The sequence below is a fragment of the Falco punctatus genome (assembly GCF_963210335.1).
Source record: "Falco punctatus genome assembly, chromosome: 2".
Classification (NCBI taxonomy): domain Eukaryota; kingdom Metazoa; phylum Chordata; class Aves; order Falconiformes; family Falconidae; genus Falco; species Falco punctatus.
In genome coordinates, this window is record NC_137581.1 from 116,823,662 (window position 1) to 116,850,862 (window position 27,201).

A 27,201-nucleotide genomic window follows, 5' to 3' on the forward strand; every position below is an offset into this window, starting at 1 on the left:
AGAAGCCACGTACTTACTCTGTGCATACAATTTTCTTGAATAAAACAAGCCTATTTCAGTGTAAAATGACGATCAAAACCCCACAAAAAAAAAAACAAATACACAAATAAAACTTCTCAGCTGATTTGTTAAAATGAACTAAATGCATTCAAGGGGAAAAAATTGTTCCTTTGGAGCAACTAAAGCCCAAGAGATCATCTTAAGGCCACGATGTACAAGACGGCCCTGTGTAAGACCCTGCACCCTGCAGTACTCGCAGCCCCCCAGGCAGGGACTGTTGCCTGGGGAGGCTGGAGATGGAGCTGCGATGGGGCTGCTGCAGCTTTAGGAAAAACAAAGGTCTGGGCAACAGCAGCGAGAGCAGGCAGGTAGGTCTTAAGTGAAACACAAGTTAGTCATGCATGGAAACAACGTGGCCTGCACCAGGTTGCAAGATGATGCAAGAACTTCAGCCAGGTGAAGTTCTAGGATCTTTCAGGCACAGGCTTTTACTGAGGTCAGTAGCTCTCCCAAGCCTTACTAAAAGATAGCATCTCTTCCCTTTTCTTAAAAATACTGGAAAGAAATAATTCCAAATAATTCCTGTATCCTTTCACTGCTGAGGATGTCTAAAGCAAGACAATCTGATGTACGAGACAGTTCTCTTTTACTTCTCAAGCCCAGGACCTGGACTTGGTCCTGTCACCATTGAAATTAACAGACACCACCCCACCCCACCCCCCCCACTAAAGTACAAATCCATAGGGTACTGCTTTATAAGGTGAGACTGAACTGAAATGTTTAGGAAGCTTTCTTCATCCCCTTTTATCAGTAGCACAACATATGTTTAGATTTTTATCAAGGTCATTGAAGGTCCAAGTGCTCATCAAAAAAACCCTCTCAAAATCAGATGACATAGCAATTTGGGAGGAATCTTTACAGAGTACAGCCCTCCCATTCCCTTCTTCATTCCCTTCTTTCAGCTGAAGATCAGGCGTGGACTATCAATACCACATTGCTCCACTGGTAAGCTCCACAAAAATACTTCCTAAAGGTTAGCAGAATACCCATGGATTTTTTTTAAGAGCAGTTTATAAGTGGATATTAGCACCATGTATTCCCTGGTATGTATGACTGACTTCTAGATATGAACAGCATTAGTAAATGCTAAATTAAACCATTATTTCTGACATCTTTTCAAAATCTGTCAACTTCAGTAGCAATACGCATTTTATCAAAAGGTGTCTCTGATCAGTTTTAGAATGGCTAATACCACTCTTCACAATCTTCACAACCTTCTATGGTCTTTTCAATTCTGCCAGTAAGATTTACTAAAAAAAAACATGCTGTTATGATGATTTTTTTTCCTACGTACCAATCTATATGATGTGTAGAAATCAGCAGCTGTAATTACAAGAAAATGTCAATAAAAAGCAGGACCTATTTAATGGCAGATTTTATTTGGCTTGTTTTTATTAACAGACAATTTAAAAAGAATTTTGTTATTTGTGAAAAGTGGAAAGTCTCATTGTACAAACCAGCCCAAAGGGTCACCTGTATCTTTTCCATACATGGTGTAAAAGATTCTTGCACCATGGGGAAGCACCAGCACATGGATGCTGAGAAATAAATGTATGAACACTGACAGCATAATAGAACTGAGTAAGCAGACCATACTTAATTAATAATGATGATGATGATAAAGTATTACAGCTTGTCTGCATTACCTTCTATTTTTGTTTTAATGTGTTTGGGGATGAATGTTGTTGGAGAAGAAAACACAACTTAATTTCTGCTTACCACAAATTGAACAGTTGCAGTGCTTAGAGTCATTGAGGCAACAGTAAGTGAGCTATGTGTCTCTGAATCCTTACCGTAGGCAAGATGCAATCATTTAATTACATTATTAATAGCACAAAAAACCTCCCCTTTGATCTTTCTTCCCACCTTTTCATAGTATTTGACCTCGTAGTCCAAGATGATCCCATTCGGATGTTCGGGTTCTTGCCAAGACAGGGACACGCTGTTCCTGGATGTCCTGTCTTTCCGTATGACTGTGATGGGGGATGGAGCTGTAAAGGGGATGGGGGAAGGAGGGAAGAGAGAAACTGAGTTTATCTGTGTTCCAATCCTTGGGAAGGAGTATTGTTTCCGTTTAAAAAACTCACGAGCATAGGTCTGGACTCACACCAACATTCAGCAGCTGGATCACCATCCTGGTACACATGCCTTGAAGCACACCGGCCTCAAGGAAAATGAGCTGGATTTTTTGTTACACCGGAGGACTAGTGGCAAGACAGCAGATGGTTTTGATCTGCTACTACAGTGTAAGCAATGAAATATATTCGATATACTACAATATAGAACAAAATAACAGTACTACCTATTTGTTGTAATGCTGAAGTATTACCGTTACCAGACCCTGCAGGACTCCGATAACATTTTCACATGCAAAGTGTAAAATGGTGCTGGGATGAATTACGTACAAGGAGCTCCTTGTACCCACAGCTAGCAATAACCTCCAGCTTTCTGCAGAATACAGCCTCTTTTACAACCAACTATTTGGTGAGCTCTCCAGATACAAATTGCTCCCATACACGCTCCTCCTTTACCGCATGTCTTCAAAAATGAAATTTGAAGAAAAAAAAATATCTGAACTTCAAAACAACCTCCTTTCTGATCTGTATTAATCAGTTAGGCATGACAACTGATCGCATGCCCCAGACTCACCCACCACCCACAACTTGGAAGTAGTATCAACGTGACAGAAAAAGGAAAAAATAATAATAATTACTTAAGATTCTTGAACATCACTTCAGTTTTAGACCACCCGGCTCTACACGTTCTTCCAAGACCAGGCCCAGGTTTCCTGGACTCACTGAAAGCTATGCAATTTTTAAAATCATTTTTTCTGTTTCTTTTGGGTTGGCTTCCCACTCCAAATCCTTCTCTTCCATGGCTTTGGCCAAAATTCATCAGATGATAGCTTACAGATCACACATTATAGATCATAATTGCCATTGAAATAAAAACAACCAAACAACATTTTACCAATAAACAGCCTTTTATCTTCACGTGTAAACCAAATGTGTTTAGAAGTTCAGCATTGTTCCATCCTAATAAAAAGGCTCTAGCCGATCTAAACAATTTAATTTCAGTTGAAACTTATGAAGCTTTTACTGCTAATATAAAACCAGTTGCACTTTACAGGCATTACACATCCGTATGCATACTAGCCAGTGCCCTTGCTGTTTGGGTTTTCATTCCTGCAACAGAACTTCCAAAAGCCAGAAAAAAAGAAAAAAAAAGTTTTAATTAAAATAAATTCTGGAAAATTTATTCTGTAATTGATTTTGTTAAACTTTTATCAAAACATACCCTCTAGTCTCAAGTCATAATCTAAATGCTGACATCCTCCTCTGAGTGGAACATCTAGAAAGCTACATAAAGCCACACAGCACATATGTATATACACAGTGGCCCGTTCATTCTGGGTTGATATACATCCTCTGAGCAGCATTGTCACACCACATGGTTCAGAATAGCTTACTGAAAAGATTAAAAAGTTGCAAAACCTTTTTTTTTTTTCTCTCCTCCTTTTTCTTCCCAGTAGGAAGAATTTATCCTGCATTTAAATTACTAAAATCAGATATTGGAGAGGGGGTTTGTGGTGTTTTGTGCGTGTGTGTTGTTTCTTTTTTTGGTTTTGGTTTGTTTGGGGGGTTTTTGTTTGTTTGTGGGTGGTTTTTTTTTTTATAAGTAGGCTGGGAAAGAGTCTCTGTTTTACTCAGACTCACCAGATCTATGCTTGCTAAAGAGCTGAAAAGCATTAGGGCAAGGTATACAGGACTGGTTTGTAACAAACATCCTCCAGTAATCCCACTGGAATTCCACTCGGGAACAAGCCGGTGCTAGAGCCAAAATACAAAGTAGTTAGCTGGATGGACTGCTCTACCGTAGCTGGCTGTATGTTAACTCATATACCGATGCTTGCTGCTTTTATGCTCTTGTAAGTCATTTTTATGTCTTCTTTTTAAGTCAAGCTATTCATCTTTCTTTTGTATGTGAATAGACTGCCAAGCCCAGTACCCCAGCTGCTAACACTTCCCATTAAGGTAACATTAATACAGATTTTATGAATAATTAATATATGATTAACAGAAATGGCTTTTCCCCTAATAAATTATGGTAATTTGTGTTATAACACATTCTCAGGGCAGGCTGAAATAATCTTATATGCCTCCAATACAGATGTGCTTTAAAAAAAGCTTTCTTCTAACACAGTATTAATTATTTTGAGCTCATTTACACACATCTCTGCAGATGCTACCAGTAACTTATCTCACAGCAGTTTATTAGAAAAGCATCTGCTCTGCAGTTATCAATAACATTATAAAACATTCATACACCCTTTTTAATCCCTAGGGTTGCCAAAGCTGCTTAGAAATTATACATACAGAGTGTCTAGAAGAGACAGCATCCCACTGCACGGGCAAGTGGAGGGGAGATGGATAATCACCGGGAACACACTGTTCCAGGCACCTTTAATCCCACGCACAGACCAGATCTGAGCTCTGCAGCCCCCAGCCCACTCCAACAGCTACCAAGCCTCTGAGCTACAGGAATTGTGTGTTCCAAACCTGTCTAAATCAACACCGCAACTTAACGATGTGGATTACAAAAGCTGCCTGGTTTTAAGGCATGAATCTTCAGCACATGAAAGAACAGTGTCTTCAGATATTTAGGTGGTCGATCATTTATTTCTAGCGGATAAACCACACTATTTGTGTTCAGAGGGGAAGACATGTATTTGTAACTTAATTTTAATTATTAATCTTGTATTTTTCCCCCATCTTGTTAAACTATCTTATATATTGACTTGAGTGTTTTAGTTTTGAAGCACACAGGATGCTAAAAATAAAGACTCGACCTCAGGGTACAGATTTCCTGCTGTTCCTGTAGTCTCTGTGTGTTCATGCTGGATGTAATGAGCAATAGTTGACTTTTGATCCCCCTTTATGTGTCTATTGACAAAACAGAGCCCTGGAGAGGACAGACCTCACAAGAACCCCTTCCAGCAGTCCTCTCCTGGCGCTATGTCAGGCTTACAGCTCTTCAAAGCACAGGTGATGCTCAACTGTGCTGCTCCTGGGATGATTTCAGCTCTAGGACTCTCCTTCTGCAAAAAGTTGAGGAGAGGGGATAAATCCTGGTGTGAGCATCCCCGATAGCCAGCCTTGCAGATGCACCACGGATGGGGGCGGAGAAGGGAGTGGGGGTGCTGTGCCTGGAGGGGCTGCCAGCCCACACAGCCCTTACAGCTGCGGCAGCCTGGCTTCCCCCAAAACATGTCTGGCACTTTCTTTACTACCTTTTTTCTTTGCCTACATCCAGAACTGACTCTGCTACTAACACATGGGATCGACTGATGAACACATGCTACACTTTGATTTGACCAAGATGACATAAAATGAAAAAAAACTTACCACCACAGCACGTGGCACAACCTTTCTTTGCAAGGTCTGCAAGAAGTTGGACTGTTAAAGCTTTACATCTTAATGCGATCTTTTTGGTTTTACACCTATTAGATAAGTAGGTTTGAAAAGTGTTAAAAGTCCTTGAACCATAATTTAGGAAAACATTTTGTTCGGGACTTCTAAGTTTATCCTTAAATTCACCGCAATCAATGGATTTAAGATATGGTACAAGTTCAGGTAACCTGTAAGTACTGTCCTGCACAGGGACAGTATATGACAACAGGGGTGCCTCCCTGCCTACGGCCCCAGCTCGGGGCTGGGGTGCAAGCGGGAGGGATAACTTGACATCTGGACCATGGAATTGATTTCTTTTCGTATGCATCCCTAGAACACAATGTAATAAACCAAAACTTCAAAACTGTGTTCTAAACAGTGCCTAAGTCAGCCTTAAATTGTCATTCTGTAACACAGTTAATCCTCCCTTCTCACCACGGCAGCTCAGTTACTGTATTTTACTATTTACTTGATAGAATCTGAAAATCCAGCAGCGAAGCGGCAGTTAAAGGGAGTTAATGTTAGAAACCATTAAACAATGAAGGCATTACCGCAAGTACCGATGTCTTTAGACTTCTGTAAGCTCCTAGCTCTTCCTTTTTCCTGAACACCATTATTTAACAGCAACAGGATGAGGCTGAATTCAAAATCAGGCCACAAAGAGGAACAGAAGTACTTCGTATTTAGAATAGCCATTTTTCATTGCAGTTCCAGGATCTTCCTTTCTTAAATTAAAAGACAGTTAGATCATGCAACTATCTAGAAATATGTCAGAACAAATTTGTTAAATGTCTGCAGCTCCCACTGACGAAACCAGTTTTGTACTAGGGGTTAGCAAAAACTGACTCGTTATGAAGCTTTTTAGGATAAACTGAAGGTTTTAAAATTATAGGGAAGTATCAACAGCAACACATAGTTAGGCTAAATTAATTTATTATTTGGAAAACATACTTTTCAAAGTAAAACTTAAGGAGAGTGCTTTTTTTAGACTAAGACGAATGAATGCTGTTCCAGTGATTTTTTGATAAATCTTGCGGCTTGTATACCTCTATGTATTTACATTCTTATTGGCATTTTGATGAATGTATTAATATCTTTAACTTCTTCACTGAATAGGAGTGGGCGTTCTTTATAATTAACGTCAAGCCTGTGCGGCCACGCATTAAGAGCTTTAGTCTCCACAGTCACACAAAAGCCATATAGAGGTATTTTCATGCATCAGATGGTTACTATTTGTCTGGTACTACAGTCTAACTGGTTTATGACTAGTTCAAGCAGTTAATATGAACATTCAGAACTCCCTAGAGTTCCAAGCGGAAATGTACTTTGAGCGCTCAATGTTGTTAGGTAGCATTTGTGACAACTGGGAATGTGGATGTTGAAAAGGTAACAAACGCAATGATCCAGGGAGCTTAGACTCACAAGTGTAAAAACCTCCTCAGTCATGACTAGTAAAGGTGCAAGCAAATAACATGAAGGATCTAGCAGAGACGACAATAAAACTCTGCTCAAATTGATTTCCCAGTGAAACTGACCCCAACAGATCATTTTTTTTCCTCCAGTTAATAGCAGCTGTATATAAATCTCCTCATTGACTTTTTCCTTATTCCTTGGTTATTGTTTTCATATGTGACTGGCTTACAGATGTATAACCATACTGCAAGGAAATTCCCTGTCCTGCGACAGGGAGAACTCACGATTAACTGAGGGAGGCCATGTGTGTACAACTGCTGAAACATTTAGAGTTCTATTGTTTCTTGCTTAGGTCTCTAGATCACAAATTAAATTTTAGGGAAGGATTTCATTTGAAAATGACCGTGGCCTGCCCACTTCCAGCTTTTGCTTGCAAACAGCTAATCAGCATCTGAGAATAAAATATTCCAAGCGATGCTGAAAGATAGTGATCAAGAACATATCCGAGCCATCAAAAATTACTATCTTACCAAATTACGACTTCTTCTGCACTGCTGAATAAACGGAAGGCTTGTTCCTTCTTCTTTCCTTAGAAACCCAATGATTATATTATCTAACCACAATACTGTAATTGGATATAATGTATAAGTTTTCTTTAATGTCTATGATGCCTCTAGGAGGTAATGTGGAACAAGAGCAATAAATAAAGATCGTAATCTGAAAATTAAACCCGCAGCCTCTGACAGCAGGATCCACTGGGATCCAAACCCAAATCTGTAAGTCTTAGGGGACCGGTGTCAAAACCACAAAGCTATCATACAAGTTAAAGCAGAAACGCCAACGTCTCAATGAACAAATGGCGCTCTGGCTTAGAGGCAGTCTCTCTAGGGAACTGGAGGCACAGCTGCAGCGTCAGGACAAGTGACAGAACTTGCCCCGGTGCAAGCACTAGGTGCCATGCACAGCTCAGCCCGGCACTGCCCATAACGCCGCCGCACGCGCACTTCACTCCAGCAGCAGCCACCCAACATCTGGGGTCCTGTGAACCAGCCCTTCCACCTTTAGGTTTATCCAACCACGCCACCGCCAGCCACCATTCGATTCGTGATGGAGCCCTAAGCCATGACTCGCAAATCAGTGTAATGACACCGCATCTCCGTGGCGTGATGACATTAACATGATGTCTGTATGAACTGCTGTGCTTGCCCTCGGATCCTTCACATCTCCAACGTCTAGCCTGTGGATTAACATCTTAGGGGCTTATTGCAGAAGCCTGCTCACAGAATGTAGAAGCTGCGCTACTTTAACCCTTCTCTGATTGCATTACTGTTTCCTTTCCCCGTCAAGTGCAGGTAAAGGCGCTGCCTCCCTCTGGGCGGCTGTGCTGGAGCAGGGCTGATCCCACAGGGACATTCCAAGGAGGCTTGCTCAGCCCTGGGTCCCCCCAGGTGCCTCCCAGGAGTCAGGAGGAGGAGGAAACAATTACGCTTTAACAACACCTTGGAAACCTGCTAAACCCTACGCGCTCCTCTTCCAGCTACAATTACCCACCTCTTCAACACGCGTGCAGACGCAGTCCTCTGCCCTTTAATCTCCAGGACACGTAGTTAAACTAGTACAGTACTCGTGTTTGTGTTCCTGCACCTTTTCCTTGAGCTGAAGCAGGCTCAATATAATTTTACGACTTGGGCTGTAAAATGTCATCTGATTCTGTAACATCATTAAGTGACTGTCAGCCAGAAGGCAACGCGCCCTCCCTGTCGCCAGAGACCGGGCATTAGGGATTCTAGCCGTCCCAACGGCAAGAGGCCATGTCAGCGGGCAGGACCCTCAGACCACATCCAGGCTGGATCCTAGCAGGGTGCAATCAAAAGGAAGCGGGTGAAAAGGTTCCCAGTTTTTGGGAGAGGGCTATCAAGATCCGGGCACTTACACGTATCAGAATGTGGACGGAAAGAAAAAGGACGAAGCTTTAAGGACACACAGAAACAGGTTAACTCTGGCTGAAACAAAGCTGTGTGGGGCAGCTGCGTGTGCTTCTCCCAGAAACTTTAAAGACTGATTTGTTCATGGCTATTTTAACAGATGGCTGCCTGCATTATGGCAGAAGTACCCAAATGCATCTGGAAGCTGGTGGGTTCCAGCCTGTGCTTATAGACTCCAGAGCGGCTGCAGGCATTGCACAGGTGCCGTGAAGGAAAGATGGCAGGGAACTGGAAAGGGGAAAACAAGCAGCTTCAGCAGGAATTACACTGAAAGGCAGCTGCTTGGTTTTGCTCTCCAGAGCGGAGAAAGGCAACCTTCTGGGCAGCAGCTGTCACTGGACAAGTGATTATCAGAGCTCATTTCTCACTCTTACAAATAAATTCTAAATTAAAAGCAAACTTCATTACGTGTTGCACATTCATGTTCTCATTTCTCCCTCTTTTTATTAAAAGAGATAGCAAATGCCTTCCACAGAGCAAACAAAACGTCGGACTTGCTCATATGTTTAACACATGTGTAATATATCATGGAAACGCCATGTCCATTTGGGAAGTATCAGGCTGCACAAGGCACTCGCTTCAGAAATTGAAAATTATGGTGCCATGGCGTTCACAGCTGTTATTTCAGAGAGGAGACAAATGCCATATATGCTTTCATAAGGATTCAGCCCATAGGTACTCATAACACAAATGTTATTCTTTCTGTTCTCTGTTTGAGATGGTGGGAGCTTTGCAATACTTCATAGTTTTCACTGAATGCATTTAAGACTGTATCAGTTTAAAATAAACAGTTTTGCTTTGCCTTCCCTACACTATTGTTACAGTACTCTACACGATGTTAAAGCCTCGGGCTTCCCGGTGCGAAGTTTTCAGAAAGAAGAATTTATTCACTGTGTCCATAACATCATCAGTCAGGTCCTGAGTGGGCTTCCCCTTTCTGTGAATGTTTGGCTATTTCCTCAACCAGAGGAATCCCGTTCACAATTTCAGAAGGAAACTTAAGACCCATCTCTAGAAATGCCAGTATCCAAAACTGGAGAAGACAATCCTCAGATAATTAACCTATGATATAAAGTATTTCTTGCCTTTTGAGAAATCACCAAGAGCTCCCGAACTGTTCTGTCAGTAAGTTCCAACAGAATCTTTTCAAGCTGGTCAGAAACCGCTATAAATGGGAATACTATTTCTCAAACTTCTTGCCCTGTCGTTCTCTGGTACATTCACAGATGGCTAGGGATCAATCGCTTTTGCAAAGGTTAATGAGAATCTCCGATGGAAAAGACTTGAAAGGTGATCACACCTCCTTTCACTTTCTTTTGGATTTTGGGATGATTTAACCTTTATTTTTGTTTGGTTTAAAGCATTTTCTTTAAACAAAGAAACAAAGTTTACTAAAAGAAATGCTAGAAAGAAAACTTGCACACGTATTCTGCTGTAGAATTAGACACCACATAAAAAGTAAAAAGAAACAAAGAAATATAATTTCCTTGAGGGATTTCTGATGTCAAGTTTACAAATTCCGACACTAGGAAGTCGGCACTAGTGAGAAGAAACAAATTCTTTAATTTCCAGGAAAAGGTCTACTGGCTTCAAAGCGTCCCTGTCCTGACGAGCAGGATGGCACAGGCGTAGCTGGCGTGAGTCAAACCAAAGCCGCATGTTATGTGAAGACTGTACCAGGCAGGGGTGCATAACTTTGAAACTAGAATTTGGTTTTATATTAAAATGCTTTTAAAAATACTTATTACATTCAGAATTCCCATGGACAGGAATAGTCCCCAAACCCAAAGAAACAAGTAACATTATTTTCCCAGCTGTCCCCAGCCTACAAATTGTCTAGATGGAATAGCTTCAAGAAAGAAGGGAAGTTGATGGTTTTGTTTACCATCAAGAGGAACACAGACCGTTTCCCTCAGTGATTCCCAAGAACACTAGTACAGATAAGGGAGAGACAGAAGTCTAAGCGATGCTATTTAACTGAGTGCTAAGCATCCTGTTAACTACATTTCTTTAATTTTACCACTTTACCAAAGCAATATATTAAACGAGTATTTACACAGAGCCTCAGGTTAAAGACCGCAATAGGAGGAGAGAAAGCCGCTATCCACCGATCCACAATTTCACCGTGACCTCTGGAAAAGGTAGCTAAAAGCACTGGAAGTAAAAAACACCAGCTGAGCCACAAACTTCACCTGCGAACTTTCCCTAAGGTCGCGAGCGTTCGCACGAGGCCTGTGTGCACACAGAAGGGACCGATGTATGTCACAGACTTTGAAGCCTCGGCAGAGCTTCCTTGACGTTCAGGGGAACAGGGATCAAAGGCTCTGCAAGCAGAATGTCTCTAGCTAATAACAGGCTATGCATGGAGTGACATTGTTAAAACACTTCCCTTTTATATCCCTAAAGGAGGAGTTTTATTGAGTTAAAATGATCCTTGAATAGCCTCTGGGCTGAACTGTAAAACACATTTGAAAAGCGTAAAATCTTTATTTATGCCAGGAATGTTTGAAACTCAAAAGATAAATGTCATTCAAAAAACCAAGCATGTCCTAGGTATTCGGTACGTAATGGGGCACAGCTGTAATAACAGTCAGTGAACCAGAGACTCCCTACATCATGTCATTAGCTCACTTTTAATAAGTCTATCTTCTTGTCCTTTTTATAAGGACCATAGGGAAAGAAAGAAATATATCGTGCACCAAACATCTGTGGCTTTCTCAAATTGTCTCTGAGAAGACAGATCTACTGAAGGGACCTGTCTTGGGATATAGATTGTAAAGTGTACACAACTCTTTCTAAATATGGATTTTATTTAAACAGGGAACAACACACATCATTTGCAAGTTGCTGCAGACAGTGCAGTCTAGCTTAACAGAATAGAGGCTGAACATATAAATAGCACCACAGTTCCTGCATGTAATCAAAGATACACATTGAAATAAAGCTTGGTGTTCAACTTCATGCTGAATTTATTCACTTGAAACCGCAGATTTCAGGCAAATAGAATTCTAGTTCTGACGAGGTTTTTAACAGCTTTTCCTGGGAGCCAAGTGAGTCTTTGCTTCCAACAAAAGTGAAAAATTTACTGATTCTTTCTCCATTTAAAATGTTTACCTCCCCCCCCCCCCCCAAGCTGAAACTAAAGGACGGTTTGAAATTTTCAGTCTGCAAGTGACACGTGGATCAAGATATTACAAACCAGCTACGTCTACCCTTTCAGACTATCCTCCCAATGATCCTAATTTCTGTACCTAGTTGTCAGTTTTGTTCTGAAGTTTTTTCTGAACGATTTTCATCCTGGCCCCTTGTAAAAACTCCGTAGTGCCTTATCGGTTACCTTCTCCTTAAACAAACTCAGCCCTTGTGCGTTTCAGAATGTCCAGGCTTGACAGCTAATCCTCTTAAGAAAAAGGCAGAAAGAGGAGTAAAAGCAAATTTAACCCAATGTATGTAACAGACTGGGCTGTGTGCTTACACCTGAAGAAGATACCTGGTTGATGTGGTTTTACTGCATTGTTATTCATTAAGCCAGAAAAATTGAGAGAGAAAAATGGATGATGGAGTCACCTGCCAGACCTAATGCTGCCGTGCAGAAGGGCACATGCTCAGTTACTATTGCCGTCATCTGTTTTCCTACACCTTTTCATGCATGAGTTAAATGATTAAGCAAGACGATTAAACAGGCTACATGAATTGTTCTGCTTTGTAAGTTTTAGAAATACAAAAAATAAAAGGGTCAGATTCCTGATAATCACACACTACTGCTCTTCTAGGCAAGCCTGAGATGATACAGGGTGTGCCTGGGGGGTTTTGTTATCCTTTATACTATAGCTGTGCATATATGCATGGGTTTGGATCCAGGGGCGGTTATTCTCTTATAGCTTCCTATATGAAAAGAGCCACACAGAAAAAGGAATCAACATTTTACAAGTGCACAATTGAATTGGGGGGGAACATCAAACCTCAGGTTTAGGCACTTTTAGGTACTCATTTGAGGAGCATAAACACTTTCTATAGTTACTAGGAAAAGACTGACATCTCTAAGTAGAAATTTAACCCACAAAAGCCTCTTGTGTTTCCTTTGCATTTCCTTGTACAGCAGGTAAGCACAGATTCCTATTTATACCAGGTTTTTTATTTTTTATTTTTTTTCCCCAACTATCTGAATCCTACATGGATTGTGTGGAAGAGCTGTGCTGAACTGAGGGCAGAGTTTGTCAGAGTCTCTTGTTACAACATGTTCCCTTTGTTCCTCTCCTGATGCCAGGATACGTGACAGCACAAAACTCTTCAGAATCGATTTAGCACTGACCCTGGCTTATTGTAGCTGAACTCAGTTGCTACCACCATTCACAGCTGCACTGTCGAGACCTTGGTTTACAAGGCCTTAAGAACTAATCAAACCTAAAACTACATTTAAAGCTGTTATACTGTGCTTTTAGTGGCACTGGACACTGAATCATGTTGGAAATACTGGAAGGGGTAAGAGCTCCAGAAGACAGACATGCAAAGTTGGGGTTTGGAGACTGAATATTCAGCCTGGTATAGAGGAGATGCTCTATCCAGGAAAACGCTGCTGCAAAAAGAGGGTCACACACTTACCCCCCTTATTTCCACCTACCCTTTACAGGGGTTTGATCTCGCTCACTCTCTTTGCTCTGCCCTTGTGGACCCTCTGGTCTAACCTGGACAACTGGATTTGCTACCCTACACCTGGCAACCCTGACCCGTTTAGATATGCTACATGGAAATTAATGATAAAACTACACACAAGCTCCCTTGGGACAGCAGTTAATATTCTACAGCTTGCGTGGTTCTTACAGCTAGGAAGCCCAAAGACATCTTCAAACATAAACTGTCTCCACAGTAAAACCATACTAGTGTAACATAACTTGCTTATCAAGTAATTTGTTCAGATCAGTTCAAGTCCCAAAATGGGCACTCTTCCTTTAGAGTGTCCCAATTAATTTAACATGAAAAAGTAGGAAAAAAACCCTTAATTCTTAGAGCAACACAAGTGTGAAATGTTCACATGCAATTTAAAACCGCTTCCCCCTGTAATCAGGCATCCTAATATTCACATGGGGAAAGTTAGCTAGTGGAAAGTATGTCTCAGTTTACTCATTACTGACTCCAAGGGGGAGCACCATAGCTGTTTGCTATAGTACCGTGGCATACAATAATGCTGTACAACACAGGGGTGAATAAGACTGGATCCCACAGGCTCTCTGATGAAGAAGCTTAGGAAGGAGGCAGTAACCCACAGGCAATTTAAGCAAATCAAATCTCTCCCTTTAAAGCCATCTAGTCTTACAGTGGTATTCTATAAAATAAGCCAATCCTACTGCACACATCCATACTCATGTCTACATGAACTTTACATGCTGTGAGAAATGGTAAGAGTTTTGAGGTTATCATTGCCAAATAAAAGAAAAAAACCTAACATGTTTCCACAATACTCTTCTGAACTTCTTTGAAGCAGGGATACTGAGGTTTACAGACTCTGCACCCACAGGTTTACGCTCTCTCCCACCTGAGTGAGCGAGTTTACTCCCCCAGATGCCATTGAGAAGGCCTTGCTACCTAAACGACAAGGTCAGTGTTAAAAGAGAACAGTAATCGCTGATCAGTCCCTTACCTGGTCGTCCTTCCAGCTGCCCTTATCCCCTTTGCACACAACCATCGCAGAGGGACTGAGGCAGAAAGGGGGCTCTGCAGACCACCTCCTCCAACCCGCTGCTTTTAGCGGGGGCAGCCAGAGCCAGTTGCTCGGGATCTTGACGAGTTGGGTTTCGAGTACCTCCACAGATGGAGACACCACAATCTCTTTGGGCTACCTGTTCCACTGCTCAATCACACTTGATTAAGAAAGTTTTTTCCTACGTTTAAACAGAATTTCTGCTATTTCTGGTTCACCTCTGTCTTTACACACTCCCATCAGGCCTTTATAGACATTGAGAAGATCCCCCTGAGCCTCCTCTCCTCCAGGACAGGCAGTCCCACCTTTCTCAGCCTCTCCTCATACAACAGATGTTCCTCTCCCTTAATCGCCTTAGTGACTCTTCACTGGTTTGGCCTCAGTATATCCACGTCTCTCTTGTACTGGGCCAGGGCTAAGCTGGACACACCACGCGTGGCCTCACCAGTGCTGAGCAGAGGGGAAGGATCAGCTCCCTCGACCTGCTGGTAGGGCTGCTCTTCCTACTGCAGCCCCAGGTGCTCCACCAGGACTTCCAGGGCCTTTTCTGCAAAGCTGCTTTCCAGTCAGTTGGCCTCCAGCATGTACTGGTACGTGGGGTTAGTCCTCCCCGGGTGCAGCTACAGGAATGCTAGAGACAGTGAAAACAGCATGCTGGAGGAAGCTCACCAGAAGTACATTCTGGAAAGTTAGGAAAATGCAAAGACTCTCAGCTTCTTCACAGTGCCAAAAATGTGACTGTTGAGGAAATGTTATCAACTTTACACATCATCTTACTCTACTTTGGGGAAGAGACCTAGAACAAGAATTCTTTACAAACCAATTCTAACACCTTCTCCAGGTAAAACTAGAACCTTCAAAGGTCATTTAGCTTTTAAGCAGTTAAATACATTTTTATCCTTAGGTATATGCTTATATCCAACAGACTCACATGGAATGTACTTACAGAGACACCGTGTTTATTTGTTAGATAGGAAGTGCAGCTCCCTTCAGGAACATAACAAGGTTTATTTGTTATTGCTCACTTTGGGACTTCCCCAAGTTTCCACAAGCTGAGGATGCTTTCAGTATTTGTTTTGTTTTACACAATAAATACAGCGAGAACTGTATTTATTATTTATTAGACATGCCACTATCATCTTGTTTGCCTGAGTTTATAGTTGCTAGAACTAACGCATACAAAGCTAAACAAAACTAAGCAAACAGATTTTAGATTAAACAAACAGAACCACTTCTCACAGGGTGAACCTTCTCACCAGATCTGCGGGGAGGAAAGGACAGGACAGCACTGTGTGTGCTGGGATACCAGTGGGATAGCCGAGCCTTCCTAAGTCCTATCTGACTGATCAATATCTGATAGATCAGCATCTGCTAATGGTACAGATTTCTGCACGTGCTGGAAGTTTGCCCTGTCTCCTCTAGATTGTAAAGAGCACTGCAGAGCACATGTCTATTTAAAGTGCTGTTAAGTCAATTAGGTCCTTGGTGAAAATATTAATCTTTTCATTCAGCATTCCTGCGTCATACCCTGTATGACACTGTGTGATGCCATAAAAGCAGCGATTGGGTAGAAAAACTGTTACTTTCTCACACAGCATCTGCAAAACATGTCCAGCTCAGAGGTCCCTGACCCAATGGCTGTGTTTCACACTGGAAAATCTCCTCCCTCATCTTTGTAAACTGATTATCCAGTAGCATGATCGTGCTGTCCCTACCAAATCTTAAGTCTTTCTTCAGTGAATTCCACACCTTGTTTCCATTTAAAACTTCCTTGGGCTCCATCGTGAGTTTTCTGCTTGACACAGCCCACAGGCAGTAAACGCAGAACTGCCCTGACCTGGACTGGATGGTCTTTTCCCTTCGGGTTACTTATAAAGCTCCAAGGAACAGACAACTTTTTGGTCTTCACAGACAAATGCACTTAAAAAAAGCACATAAACTGTGTTCAGAAACCCCAGAAAACCCAGAATAACTGTGCCCAGACAGCTGATGATGCTAGCAACAAGGCAGGCAGCATGGCATGGCTGTCAGCCTCTCTGCCTGGCACACTAACAATTAGCACATCACCTCACCTCCGGGGTACGGAATTCCACATCCTCGCCCCTCACAGCCAGTGACCCTTTCTAAACAGGGTTGATTGGTGTTATTAGGAGATAACATCTGCGCGGTGCAACATATTGACTTGAGGCGAAAGCTTTCTTCGGGCAGCAGCAGAATGCTTCGATGTAATTAGGTGGAGGCTGTATCAGGCGGCAACTGGAGGCATGTATTACAGTGCAAAGAGGATATCAAAGAGGATGAATAAACTAAATTAAACAGAAACGTGTGCCCTTTCTTTTTTACTTCCACACCAAAGACAGAAAGACTTACAGGAATTAGAAATAGTGCAGTGTCATACCTGTCCAGCAGTATTTTGCAAGACTTTTTTTTTTTTTTTTTTTCTTCCAGAGGTGTCTGCTCATTAACTTTCACTGAAAGGGAAGGAAAACAAAGTGCAATAAAAGCCCAGAAAAACTCAGGCCAGACAGCTGGAAGAAAAAAGCCCATCCATTTTCTGAATTTTCCCTCAATTCAGGGGACTAGATTTTGGCTTTACAACAGTTTTGTAGTGTAAAATGTATTATCCTTCTGGCATTCACAGCACCAGCAGAATCAGAGTCTGGATGCTTCAAACCTCATACATGACAATGAAGCACACCTTTCTTACACTTCTAGATCAGACTGGAAAATCCTATTGAGATTGTTAGTTACAGGCTCTGGAACTGAGAGTCACCATAAAGGTGTCAGTGAATTTTTCAGCAACATTTAAGGTGACCATTTTCGTGTGTGTAGATATCTATGCATACACATTAATTGAAAATATGTGCATGCATGTGTGTGTATGATCTGTTTACGTATAAAAATGGAGCTGCTCTGCAAAGTGACCGACTTCTCACCCATCAGCTGAATTTATTTTAACACACTCTGGCAGATCTCCCAATTGCTGCATTACAGAAAATTAGTACATGCACATTCTGATCTATTAGGCTGGTGATGGATTCATAGGCAGAAATGTCCATGTGTATGGTGAGAAACATGAAAAGAAATGTTTGATTTTCGGCAGGCCTTTGGAGCTCAGAGACCTGGCAAACATATCGCCAGCCGATGCCTGTCTTGAACTGAGTTCATCTGAAGTAAAGATGTACAACATCTGATTTTTGCCACCGAGAGAACTGCCACAGAAATCACATTTTTTTCATTAGAAAACAGAAAACATTCTGCAGTTCTGCCTCAGGCTCTGGGAAACTCACACACTTGAAAACCAGTGTTTGAGGTGGATGAGGAACATTCTGCAGAACAGCTTTGGCTAAGCTGGGATTGGCCCTGACAGTGCCTGAAAAAAGCACATGGATGCTGAAAATCCAGGATTAAGACTGCAACTTCTTCATACCCATTGCAAGGGTACAGGCTTTCCAAATCAAGGTTGGCAGAAAAAAAATAGCCTGGATTCAGGAGAGGCTGAGGAGACCCGGGTTGTAGGGACCTTCTACTTTTCCATCATCTCTCCGAAACTCTCAGCCTACTGACTGACATCGCTTGCCAGGGGCTCTGTCCCCAGGATCTGCCTGGCCGTACCGAACCGCATCCCCGCCGTGATACCCCTTCCAGAGAACAACCTCCCAAAGCAATCCACCTCTCCTGCTTCCCTGCGGCCAGCCAAGCTCAGTCCTTTAACCCCAGCTTTATCCAGCTGGTGCATACCTCCATCCTTGAAGGAACGTACCTAAATCAGCAGCAATAATAGCCGTAGAGTCATGCCTGGCTTTTGGAATCTTTGGATTCTCTACCAGATCTAGCTGAATGGTGCTTTAATTCTTTTTTGAAACATCTCCCAGTTAAACCCTTAATTATAATGTAATCTAAGATCTTCAGACTTTCTCTCCCTACCTCCTGCCTTGGTCTTTAAATATGACATTAGCTAAAAATATCCTTCTGGTGTGTCCCTTTCGTGATCTAACCAGGAAGGCAGTGCAAGAGAAACTGTGTTTTTGTAATTATACTTTAAAATATTACTTACATACGTATTTAAGATCTCATTTGAGCAATCTGCAGAACTTCTAGGGGAATTCTAATATAGTAAATGAATTGGCATGACCAAGAGAGAGCACAATTAAGCCTGTAGTAACCCAGACCACCTAAAAGTACTTAAAGCAAAAATAGGCTACACATAAAAGCAGAAAACAAACGAATTGCTTAAGCAGCCTATGGGTTGCATTAAACAAGGCTGCTATTGCCAGAAAGGCATTGACTCTGCCACGTCATGGGAATGGTGCATTCCCAAACAAAATCAATATCCCCCTTGGACTGCAGCGCAAAAGTAGCCGGCTGCGGGCCCCGGGGAAGCACACTGCAAAGCAGGAGGCCTCTGCAGAGAAATGCTTTTCAATGATCCTGGACACTTCATTCTCTGGAGTGTCCCCAGGTGATTTCTACCTGCTACAGTGATGAACAGGCTGAAAGGCAATATCTCTGATCCAAAAACCAGGAGAAAAGAGAGCAACTAAACAAGGCTGCTGAAGTCGCTGACACAAATATCCAAAAAAATGTAACCATAACAGCAGCAAATTGTTTGGAATGGGCATAAAATAGGAGTTTCAGAGCTGAAGTCAACGCCTAGATGAGAAAGAGATCACGAGAAGATGTTTCAATTGGGTAGAGTCACCTCTGCCTTCCTGCTGCATAGTTAGAGAGTCCTCCAGCGCGTTGGGAAATGTGATGGCTGCTGTCAGGAAACAGCCTGTTCTCACGTTTTGATGCCTCCCACTGAAGCTGCTCTGTGACTGAGGAGAAGAGATACATCCTCTACGGTGAAAACCATTGCCATAACAGAGCTCGCTAGGAGAACGTCTGCTCAGAAGAATGTTAACCTCATTTGTGCTTCGAGGAAGACAGAAAGGTAGGTATTTAGGGGATGGGGCGTGGGCTGGGAGGAGGTGGGAGAAGACTTACTGCACACACGCGTGCTCTCAGCGCAAAGCTTCCTGATGGGGAACTGCAGGGAGCAGAACAACAGAAATTTCAGGATCTAGTCTTTCTCTCCTCTGGCAAACATCACTCCAAGAAAAATGGTACCTAAACAAATGTCAGCCAAGAGCCTAGATTCTTCACATCTTTCAGATAAAGGGAACCTCGCCAAATGAGAAGCAAATGGTAGAGCAGTGCAGCAGTGACAAAAGCTCGATCCTACAGCCAGAGCGTGCTGCTGGGCGCAGGCAGCACCTCGATGACTTTAGTAAGTCTCCACAGAAGCAGAGCAGTCTCTTCGTACACCTTCAGCTACGACACCAGGACCTAATTCAGTATTCAGCTCCATACCCCCATCACGTTGGTAATAATTCAGCATTGGTGAGACAACTTGTAAAGGGGGCGGGGGGGGGGGGGAGGGGAATAAAAACCCCTGTGTTTTAAACCTCTCTAATTTAATGTTAGCTTTTTATATGTCTAACATCAAAGCATTTTTTCACTTCTATTTAATCAAAATTAATCACTAAGATTACTACAGTAATTTATGTTGAGGATTATCGGAATGAGTGTTTTATTAAAATCTGCTTTTACTAATAAAACACACTCTGGCTAAGGAATCATGTGAGTCTGCTATTAGAGACTGTTAACTGGGAACTAGGAGTTAATCATAACAGTCATGCTGCCAGGTCCTTTGACAGAGAGACAAGTTTGTTTCTGCTTTTACTTTTACCAGCATATTCAAGTCAATTAGTTACCCTAGCACACGAGCCGTCAGAGCAACTCCTGTGGAATAAGGAAAGGCAACAAAGGTACATACATCTCAGTAGTTTTGAACAAAGAAAGGGTAATCAGAAAGACTCACCAGCCTGATTAGTTGTGATGCTGACAGCAGCAAATTGTCTGGAAAGTGTACTCAGGTCAGATACCCCGTTGACTGCATCAATCTCAAAAGTGTAATTGGTATGTGCCAAAAGGTCCACTACCGTCACCGTGGTGTTGGTGAGTCCAGTCTGACGGGGTAAGAATCGCACGTTGTCACTACACGGCTCACACATCTTGATGTTTCCTCCACATTTTTTGCAAATGATGTTGAAAGTGACATCTTTCCGACCTCCAGTGTCAAGAGGCCAGCTCCAGTCCAGGATAACAGACGTCTCATTGATGTTAGAGATAACGTTCCTTGGAGCAGACGGCGGTCCTATGAAAGGAAACGGGACATCAGAGGGGTGAGATTTTCTGTAGTGCTCTGAGACGGGAGTAACAAGGGTGCAAGGATACCAAAGTCAAAACTGTAAATAACCAAACTCTTCTAGTTATTTCCTGTAGCGACTCCTGAAATATTTCACCGGACTACGTCTGTAGTCTATCTGAGGCTATCAAGGACCATGTTTTCTTATAGACAGACAGTACCCTCAGGGTGCAGTTCCGGACTGAGGGCTGAACATATTGGTAGCAATTTCAAAACCATATCTCCCCTTCTCAAGTCTGACAGAGAACAAGAAGGAGAAAATTAAAATAGAAAGACAGCAATCCCAGCCCACCAATTTTTGGTAGCCTGTCCAACATGTAAGAAGACATGGGAGGCAGTGGATGGCTGACTGCAATGGGACATGAGAAGAAGCAAGCAAGCTGCTGAGATACAGACGGAGGAGCAAGAATGACAGCCCCGAGCACAATGATGCTACTCACTGGTGCAAGCCATGGATGGAGGGTCTTTCTCAGAGCGAAAGTAATTCTTTTCACACCTGCAGTTCAGAGATGCATCTTCGTAGGTAGAACTGTGAGGCGGGCATTTAGCACACTTCACGTTGCCGGCAGAGGCTTTGTAGAACCCAGGTCGACAAGCTGCAAAATAACACGTATAATTTTAAAGTCCATGGACATCTCCTCGATTTGAACATGCTACTTTGTTACTGCCCTGGGACCTATCCTTATGTAGATCACATTCTGCTGATGCTTATAGCCTAAAAATACAGATTTTCCTCATAATGAGAAAGCTGATGGAAATAAAAGCTCTTGGTAGAATAGAGCTCTTCATGGATCAGCTTGAATTTGCATTTAATTTTGCCTGGAAAACAAAACACTGTATTGCATCACTGAGAAGAAACATTTTCTATGTTGCATTTTGAGAACTTCACTTATTTCTCTTCTGGTTGATGTACAAAAACATTGGCCCTCTCTTCCATAAGCAGCTAACTTTATCCCCTCTTTGCCAGCAGATTTGCTTACAAGGGCTCACTAATTGCAAACTACGTCTCCTCAGTTCAGCAGGAGTAAGCAAGCCGAAACCAAGCAAACAACCTGACCAGTGAAAGATCTAGTCCATTTCTGAAGGACCATGCATCAGGTTCAATGGGCTGCTTCTGATACTATCAGGAACTGATATGGTCTATACAAGGAGGACGTTTTTTACATCAACCCAGTCCTTTAGGGATGGTGATTGAACCCATAAATGCTGCTTCTGAAAAATTCTGGGGAGGTATGTTTCATTAACACTGGCATATTCCCTCTGTTTTGACTCCTGTTGCATTTTAGACTGATTGAGGGCTACGTTTGCATCAGAAGAAAACAGATTTTGAAGTAGGTTACAGAAAAGAAGAATTTAGCAAATCACTTTTTATGAAAAACCCATGCAGTGAAGTAACACTGAACACTGTTGGCTTCTTCCCACGAAGATGATATCACTATCTGAAAACAAAATTAGAAAAAGACACACCAAAACCAGATAAGAAGGAGCAGACTCTACTGTTGCTTCTCCCCAAGACACGCATCCTTCTCCAAACGGAATTTACCAAGTAAAACCATCCTGGCTGACACTGGTCACCCACAGGTCTGTACTCACACCTACACCCACCACACACAAACAGATAATGGAACAAAAGGGAGCATGTCTTCAAAAGCATTCACCTTTTGCTACATTTCAGTTCCATGGCAAACGCTGCCTAATATGCACAAGCATGCTAGGAAAACCCCAATGCATTCCCATTACAAATATAATGAAAAAAGAAAAAAAAAAAGAAAAAAAGAGTAATACAAAGAAAAACACAACTTATTTATATGTCTGCAGCCCAGACAGTTAAGCTTAGATAAAATTGCCCAGAACCTGTCACTGATTTGAACACTAATTTGAAACCGATAGAATGGGTCCACCAGTCATAGTGTAAGCCTCAACTGGGACACACTTTATGGTTCTGCTTATGGAGATGTACAAATGTAGTATAAAACCCAAGACTGTGTGGTCTTTCATGTTCATTCATGCACTGGCCAAAGAGATCAGTGTTTGGATGGGCAGCCTGAGGTGGAAAAAACCATCAGAATATAAATCCAACATAAATCCCAGGACCTTTGTAAGCGATGGAGGAGGGAGAGATGCTGCAGTATTAAACTGGATGTCCAGCTTCCACCTTACCGTCCATAACCAAACCCTAACTGAATATTGGGCAACTTTCTTGATTGATGGATGTCAGGCACATTTGTTGATTAGCGCCTGGTGCCAAACACCTGAGTGAAATGCAGCGGCAAGCGGAGAGAGAGCAAACACCTGTACAGTCATATGTCCTGCTCCGAAACACTGGCTAAAGGAAACCCTCCTCACCCTGCACTGAACACGGCGTGGGAAGCATGGAACATTGCACAGGGAAGTGCTGACCTCTGCCACCCCTCAGTCCCTGGCAGCCCCGATGAAGCGACTGGCTGCCGCTGCTGCCTCCCACTTCCCCGCTAGCAAAGCAGCCAAGAAAGGCACCTCCTGCCCCAAGCTCTCTCCTGTGAGGCCCGAGGGAACACGCCTGAGCTTGCGCCTCCCAGGCGTGCGCCCGACAGGCAAACTGGGAAAGGAGAACTGCTAAAACATGACCGTGCGGCCAAGGTCGCGGAGCCTGGCACCGACCCGCCTGCCCTGGCACAGCCTGTCCTCCTCCAGCCGGCACCTCTGCACCCATCCCCTCGAGGGCTGCAGGATGTTTGGGGATTTCTGTTTGACAGAGGATAGAAAGGAAACCTAAGCCCCTCTAAACCACCTCCACTAGGAGAAAATGCGGCAGGAAACAGAGTTGGCTTTTTGTGGTCTTGTTGTTGTTATTGTTGCAGCCCTTTAAGACCCAAACCTCATTCCCTGCCAAGTACTGCCCGTGATACCTGTGCCGCATCTCTAGAGCCAGCCTCTTCGCTCTCCCTCTGGCTGATACAGGAGCCTCAAACGATTTTATTGTCTCTGGGCACAGCACGGTCATTCCTGGCCCTCAGACAATGAGCCAGCCAGAAAAAAAGGGATGCCAACCCCGCTCTTACCAGCACTAGTAACTAGAGAAAACATATTAAGGAATATTCACAATACATCTTTCCAGCTAATTACACAGTACTTTCACCAAAACTTCCCATGGAAACTTACTGCTAGGTATTAAACTCAAATGGTTTGGCTTAACCATATCTACTCAGCTTGCAGGGACTTTTTTATATTTATGGGCAAGCATACATTAGAGAAAGATGTATTCACGAATGCGTACAGTATCATTTTAAAATAATTTATATAGTAGTTTAATGTAAAGATTGGAAAAAGACTAATAACCTAAAACTAAACCTTTGTCATGTGGTTGGTCTTCCTACAAGACACAATTTCCACTGCTTATTAAGCATAATTTATTCGTTGCATTGTAACACATGAACGTAGGATGGAACTCCAGAAAGACTGTTTATCTGGGACACTTTCAAAGCAGCCACCACTGACATTTTAATATGGCAATGAATTTAAAATAAGTAAACAACTTTGTGTAAGAAGTAGACAGATTTTTTGGGGTGAGGAAGAGAATGGAAGGAATCAAAGTGCTTCATTAATAAATTGTCCCATCCCTCAGGTGAAAACTTGTAGATGTAATTTGAGAAAACATAGTGTTGGGGTGGGGCCAGATCAAAAAGGAGTGAGAAAGAGGAGCGTGCATGAAGCATCCTGGTAAGATGAGATCAGCCCTTTTTCTTTTCCCCAGGGATGGGGATTTCATCATTTCACGCTTCTGTTAGTGTGGGACAGAGCGAGCAGTCAGGGCAGGGCGATGAGCCGGGCAGATCCCTGCTGCCCTGCCCTGCTCTAGCGAGGGCATTCCAATCTCCCGTCTTCCCCTCTGGCTGTCTCGGGCCTTCTGCCTTTGTCTGTTAGACCAGTTTAAGATTATTCACAAGTATAGCCCAAAAGAGGGGAAGAAAAAAAAAAAAAAAAAAAGCAATTATACTTGAAATTGAAGGTTAGAAAGGGGGGTGCCAATAGAAAATGTTGTCAATGTACTTACTATTCTTATTCTTTTCCTAGTCATTTTTTAATTCTGATATACAAGAGGAAAAAATGAAACCTTTACTTCAAAAGGTATTCATTTTTTTTATGTCAGAAAAATTGGATTACATGAACTGACAGAAGAAGGTATGGCTTTTTGAGGTGAATACCACGGCTTTGGTTTCAGTCAGCTTGAAAATAAAAGGACTAGCATAGGAGTCTTCACAGAATCTGTAATTTCAGCATGGGAACCAGCTATGAACAGCAGTTGCTTTTCTCAACATTTTCTTCTAGAAGTGAAGAAATTTTCCTCTCCCTCACAAGAGGGAAGGGCGTGAGGGGAAACAGATGCAATAGGCTGGGAAGAAAAACTTCTTGGCTCACTGAAAGTAAGTAAAGGAAACCCTGTGACTTTCTACATCCATGATACAAGGTGTACAGAAAGGCTGTCTGGTTTTGCTTTTGAAGAAGGTCTCCTCAATTCAGATGCCCACTACCTGTTGGCCTCGATGACTCATGTGATAACTCCAAACTGCAATATGATTTTAAGAGTGTATGCAGTCTCATTTCAATCTCTTTGGGGTGCGAGCCACCCTTACTTTATTGAAGTCACCTACTGGTAAGAATTTCAGGACTGCAGTTGTCCTTGTTACTGTATGAAAATGAATTTCCTTAAGGTATAACTGATGAATCTGCCTCAGAGACAAAGAGTGGGGAAAGTTATTTCAGTGAAAGAAAAACAAATGCATGAGGCAGTCTATAGTAGTTACTGCTTAAAGAAATGTAACTATCTTTTCAACAGCAATGTGAATTTTGCCTGTTTGACTAAGCTGTTTGAGACGAAAACATGGTCCTAATTCAGGGTTAAATGAATCTGAATTAATTTTAAATTAAAATGTAAAGCTGTTAGTAAATAGGATCATCTTGGTATTCAGACCTTGCAGCCCCCCATACACAGAGCAATATCACCAACTCCCAGCCGTAAATACCAACAACCTAAGCCCGCTGCCTGAGCAGATGACTTCCCAGCCCCGGTACTCCAGCCCTGACAGGGCCCATTTCCCTGCACAAGGTCAAAGCAACACTTTATTTGCAAAACAAGCCACACTCCCTGGTCCTACAGGAACTCTGCTTTTTGTGCTCTGAAAAGAGGTACGATGCTCTGAGGCACGGCTCAAGCATCGCAAGGCACTGGAAGCAGATATACGCAGCGTCCACCAAGTAATCAAGTGTTTCCTTCCTTCGTTCCTCTGCTCTTCAATAACACAGCCCCGTGGGCAAGATGCCACTGTGCCATTAAATGAAGCATTTAGAGCAGAAGGGAATTCAGTCATAAATCTGTACAGCCCATAGGTACCTTAACGCTTTAGCGAGGCAGATGACAGAAATCCTGGGACAAGCCTTCTGTCCCCTGCAGAGAGGACAGGGAAGCCTCACCCACGTGTGGTCTGCGTTAGAGGGGCTTTGCAAACTGCTCCCAGTGTCGGAGCAGCAGTGGAGGACCTTACGCTGGACCTGGAGCCAGAGGATGATTTTTGGATGCGCAGTTGTGCTGGGAAGTGAACTCTACGGCCTGGCTTGCCCTGATGCCCACGTACAGCCTTGCATCATCGCAGTGTTCTTGAGTTGCTTCTAAAAACATTTACCCAGCTCTTTTTTCTCACTCCGCATATTACGGTCATGCTCTGGAGATGTCAACAGCACTATGTTTATCACCAGTAACAGAATTGCATGTCCACCCACCCATATGTAGATGGAAAATGAGATGTAACACGGCTGTCAGCCTGTGAAAATGGCTGGAATAACAAGCAGCCTAGATTAACCTTATAAAACTTTCAAAACCGTTTTATTTTCTTTAGGCACATCATTTCTTTCCCTCCTTGTGCTTGTTTATAGCTTTGAGAAACACCCAAAAAAGTGAAAAATGTGATTAACTTTAAATGAAGATTTCAAAACTGCTCACTTCGTGCTGCTGTCACAAATTATATCCAGCCACATGTTACTCTTGCGACACTAAAAATAGCACAGTATAGATACGGTATAGTTCTGGCTGAGGTACATGACGCGTACGAAATGAAGACAGAATTCTGCCCTGAGTCATCCCGCCCTCATGTATCAGATGTTATTCACCCCACTGAAAACGCCTCATTTTTTCCTTCCTTGCTGAGGACGGCACCCCGCTTAGCAGGCAGCGGTACTTTATAACGCAGGTTTCCTGCAAAATCCCTCAGAGCAGGGAAACCGTCTCCAGCAGCTCTCATTGTCCATCAGGATATGAAAAGCCGCATAATCCACAGCACTGGATATGTGCACATCCTTTCTCTCTCC

At 42.7% G+C, this 27,201-nt stretch overlaps 1 protein-coding gene across 2 annotated transcripts in view; it reads right to left on the minus strand.

The window, feature by feature from the left end:
• The window catches only part of EPHA3 (EPH receptor A3), a 237,347-nt gene that overhangs the window by 58,506 nt on the left and 151,640 nt on the right, over positions 1-27,201 (minus strand). For both annotated transcript variants that reach the window (XM_080377011.1, XM_080377010.1), the window contains exons 4-6: positions 21,300-21,455; positions 20,473-20,808; positions 1,927-2,051 (exon numbers count right to left, since the gene is read on the minus strand). In XM_080377011.1, coding sequence (XP_080233137.1) covers positions 1,927-2,051; positions 20,473-20,808; positions 21,300-21,455 — 617 coding nt within the window. The remainder of the gene's footprint in view (positions 1-1,926; positions 2,052-20,472; positions 20,809-21,299; positions 21,456-27,201) is intronic.